This window comes from Oryza glaberrima, chromosome 5, assembly GCF_000147395.1.
Source record: "Oryza glaberrima chromosome 5, OglaRS2, whole genome shotgun sequence".
NCBI classification, from domain to species: Eukaryota; Viridiplantae; Streptophyta; class Magnoliopsida; order Poales; family Poaceae; genus Oryza; species Oryza glaberrima.
This window is the reverse complement of record NC_068330.1, coordinates 11,172,922-11,177,065: the sequence shown is the minus strand read 5'-3', so window position 1 is coordinate 11,177,065 and position 4,144 is coordinate 11,172,922. Positions and strand designations below refer to the sequence as shown.

Sequence of the window (4,144 nt, the reverse complement as noted above, 5' to 3'; positions counted from 1 at the left end):
AGGGTGTATGTACTCCGGGAGTACAAAACAGCCGTCCTATATGTGCTATGTGTGTGTGTGTATATATATATGTATACATGTGTGTATGTGTGTGTATATATATATACACCTATATATGATACCCATATGGGACTTCATGTTGCCCGGGCTCCAAAGGTATAAAACACACAAATTCTCTTAAATTTTTAAAAATTTTCAAATTGTGAGTATATACCTAGATATATGAATTTGATTCATACAAATACCTAACAACAAAATAACTCAAACTCAACTTTATTTCACAATTCATTATTACATACCTAATGAATTATATGTTTGGATGTTATATACCTAGAACCAAAATCTAACAAAAAAAAAGTTCAAACTCAGTTCAAACTTGTTAGTAAAGAAGTTAATGTTCATATCTAAACATTTAAAAAAATTTCTTACTCATTCAAATTGGGTATATACTCAATTTGAATCTTGGAGCCCATACTCCATGTAGCACCAGTTAATTTACCTTTATATATATATATATATATATATATATATATATATATATATATATATACACACACACACACACACCATGCAGCAACTGGGCCATACAAATAAAAAAAGTATAGCTCGATCTTTAGTCCCGATTCGTAACCCCCTGTAGTCCCGGTTTACTACCAATCTGGGACTAAAGAAGGTTTCTCCACCAGTGGTACATAACATGTTTTAAGATCTTGTTTAATTTTTTTTAAAGTTTATATTTTTCTCTTTGATTTATTCAGCTAGAATGAACTTGTTTTTCTTGGCTATAACAAGTGTTTCATTTTTCCGCTTAGTAAGAAGAATTGAATTTGCATCAGGACATGATTCTTCTTCTAGTTCCTACTTAGACAGATAGTAAGCACCATTGTTATCTCTAGCGGTCGTTGATCAAGTGCAATTCATGTTTTTTTTTTCATGTGCATAGATTAAAGTAATTTTACTAATTTGTATTTGCAAAATAGAAGACTTCATTTTTCATTTTTGTTTTTTAACATAGGGGCCTCAAAGTCGAGAGCATCACCTATCCAGTGTGTACTATCGCTCATCGGCAATGGCTTTGACCCACCTAAATTTTTGGTGTACTTTGTTACTGTTTATAGTCATTGCATACACAACCATTACAATGTTGTTTTATTTTAGAACTTTGGGGTTATTCAGATTGTAGCGAAAATAAACCTTACCAAATTTGGCAATACCAAAATTTTGATAAGTTGACAATATTACCAAAATTTTGATAGGATTTATTATATATTTACCAAAATTTGATAACAAATTAAATATAGACATTTTTTTGGTAACTTTGATAAAAAAATGGTATGGTTGAAAATAGCATCAATCTGAACAGCTCCTATATATAACATTTTGCTATGCTCCTTTTCCTCTGGCTTCGGGCCTCATCGGATGGATGTTTGGGCATAGGCATTTAGCCAAAGCCTATTAAATCGCTTATTGGGCTGATGACTACCAGCTAAAGGCTCCCATCGGATGGCCTATTCAGCCAAAGAAAAAGCCAAATTTTGAATTTTCAAACTTAATTTTGACATTGATTTTGAGATATTTTCAACGTAGTTTCTTTTTCAGCATTGGCTTTTAAGTCACCGAGAACACATATATAAAAGTTTTACCTATAAATTTATTTTTATTCTCTAATAAGCCGTTTTAGCTTATTAAAAGAAAAGCCAAACGATGAGGCAAAAAAAATCGTCATCAAGCCAAATAAGCCAATCAGACCAATCAATATTTTTTTTTCTTAAGGGAAAAGACCAACTTTGGCTGATCCGCCAAAGTTCTTGGCTTACCAATGAGGGCCTTCAACCGGACTACACCAGTGATGCACAAGCACAAGTACATGCATAACAATCCAAAAATATACTAGTACTATCAAAAAAATTAAATAAATATGCTGCTACTATCCAGCTCTGCAGACAGAAACAAGGAAATATACCCACAGTCCAGGATATGTCCCGATAGTTCTAGAACGGGCTAACCATTTTCCAGAACCCCCCACACTCTCCTCCCTTCAACCCTCACCCGTCACATCTCGATCCCTTCCCTTCCTCTATATAAAGCCCCACAGCCCTGCGCCTATCTCTCTGCACTCTCGTCTCACAAAATCAACGCTCGTACTCCCAGCAAAGCCATCCATAATCGGAGCGGGATGATGCAACCATTCACCACATCCCCAGTGGCTCACGCTCCTAGAGCAGGCAGGCTCTCATGGACTGGCGCTTCGTGCCGGCCCAGCAGATGCTGGGTGAGAGTACGGTCCATGAGGAACGGGTCTACCGAGAGCCTGGACCATCTGCAGAGGGCCTCAAAGGCTAGACCGCGGCAGCAGCAGGGGACTCCCAGCGCCAGGAGGAGAGTCATCCAAACCACGCCATTTGGTACGTATAGCAAAAGCTCTTTTGGTGTTTGTCTTCAATTTTGTTTAACATAATTGAGCTTCGTGTGGTTTATGGTTATTTACCATCTTTTGTCGCAAAAGAATGTTGTTGTGGTTTGCAATGTTGGACAATATGAGTTTGGGTGGAGGAGATTAGCTATCATCATTTTTGGCTTGTTTTTTCGATTACTTATAATTCACTAATTGAATTTACATTACGGATTTCTAAAGTGTTAAAACTGTAAAAAAGAATTGGCTTGGCTAATTAATTACTCCATTTGCGAACATGGGCAGGGTTATGGGACAGCTTCCCGGAGGCGAGGACGCTGGACCAGATGATGCGGACCATGGAGCGTATCATGGACGGCGACGCCGACAGCGACCGCATGCTCGTCGTGCCGGCCTCCGCGGTGACGGCGGCGCCGGCAGCTGCCCGCGCCGTCGACAACGGCGCCGCCACAGCCGCCTACAGGCGTGGGCGGACGCCGTGGGAGATCAAGGAGCGCGCCGGGGCGTACCTGGTGCGGTACGACATGCCGGGCATGATGAGGGAGGACGTGACGGTGAGCGTGCAGGACCGGAAGCTGGTGGTGGTCGCCGAGAAGGCGGCCAAGGATGGGGAGGCCGTGGAGGCGGCTGACGGTGAGGACGAGGGGGAGGCGTGGCCGGCGGCAAGCTTCGGGAGGTACAGGACGCGGGTGGAGCTGCCGGAGAACGTGGAGGTGGAGCGGATCGCGGCGGAGGTGAGGGACGGCGTGCTCTACCTCACCATCCCCAAGGTGGCCTCCGGCGGCAAGGTCGTCAACATCCAGGTGCACTAGCCACTAGCGATCCGATTCCGGTGACGTGGCAGGAGAACAGCCGATCACTCCTCCTGTGCTACTAATTTCTCCTTCCTTTTCTATTTAACATGTAATGTGACACTGGAGTACTAGAGTGATCATCTTGGTTACGAGGGACTGTTTAGATTGTACTTCAAGCCAAAATAAATTTTACCAAATTCTAATAAGTTTATTGCCATGTTTTGTAGGATAGTGTTAAATTCCTTATGTTTTTATCAAAGTTTGATTAAAAAACCAAACGTGTGCACATCTTTGACAACCTAAAAAATGATATGGATTGTAATGTCATTAATACGAGCAACTTCTAAGATCGCGTTATGAGTGAAGTTTGGTCTTGGTTTGCTGCAGGGGCGGATCGGGAAATGTATAGAAAGTGACTTATCATCTCCTGCTCTTCCTTCTTCAGCCTCTCCTGCTCTTCCTTCTTTTCCTCTTCTTCCCCCTCCTATCTTCCCTTTCTCTAAGTGATAATCCAACAGAGACTTAGGTGGCGTTTTTTTCTCCTGAAAATAAAGATGAAGATTTAAGTTTTTTTATGCAAAACGAGGTAGTATTGGCGTATCATTGATTGGGTTTTAATTATTACAAACTTAAAAACTAGATTAATATGATATTTTAGAGTAACTTTCGTATAGAAATTTTTTTGCACGAAACATATCATTTAGCAGTTTGAAAAACATGCTATGAAAATCTTAATCTTCATCTAATTTTTGTTGGAGAAAAGAACGGGACCTTAGTCCCTCAGCATCTGGATCTGCCCTGATTTGCTGGAAGTCAATCAATAGTTTTAATGTTGTTTACAATTAGAGGAGCCTCATCTAGCATAGTGTTGTTCAACTTGTTCTCTGTTTGTGACAATAACATATTGTTCACCAATTTATTATCAACATTGTCTCTT

The 4,144-nt window shown here is 40.5% G+C and overlaps 1 protein-coding gene across 1 annotated transcript; it reads left to right on the top strand.

The window, feature by feature from the left end:
* Positions 1-2,099: 2,099 nt before the first annotated feature.
* LOC127773176 (small heat shock protein, chloroplastic-like) lies at positions 2,100-3,397 on the top strand. Its single transcript, XM_052299206.1, has 2 exons — positions 2,100-2,405; positions 2,699-3,397. The coding sequence occupies exons 1-2, from the start codon at positions 2,177-2,179 to the stop codon at positions 3,223-3,225; spliced, it is 756 nt and encodes a 251-aa protein (XP_052155166.1). The 5' UTR covers positions 2,100-2,176; the 3' UTR covers positions 3,226-3,397.
* Positions 3,398-4,144: the final 747 nt, after the last annotated feature.

What these genes read in the sequence shown, in the direction of transcription:
- LOC127773176 (XM_052299206.1), top strand. Translation starts at nt 2,177, where the DNA reads ATGATGCAACCATTCACCACATCCCCAGTGGCTCACGCTCCTAGAGCA. An exon ending in CATCCAAACCACGCCATTTG is followed by an intron (nt 2,406 to 2,698) that starts GTACGTATAGCA and finishes GAACATGGGCAG; the next exon opens with GGTTATGGGACAGCTTCCCG.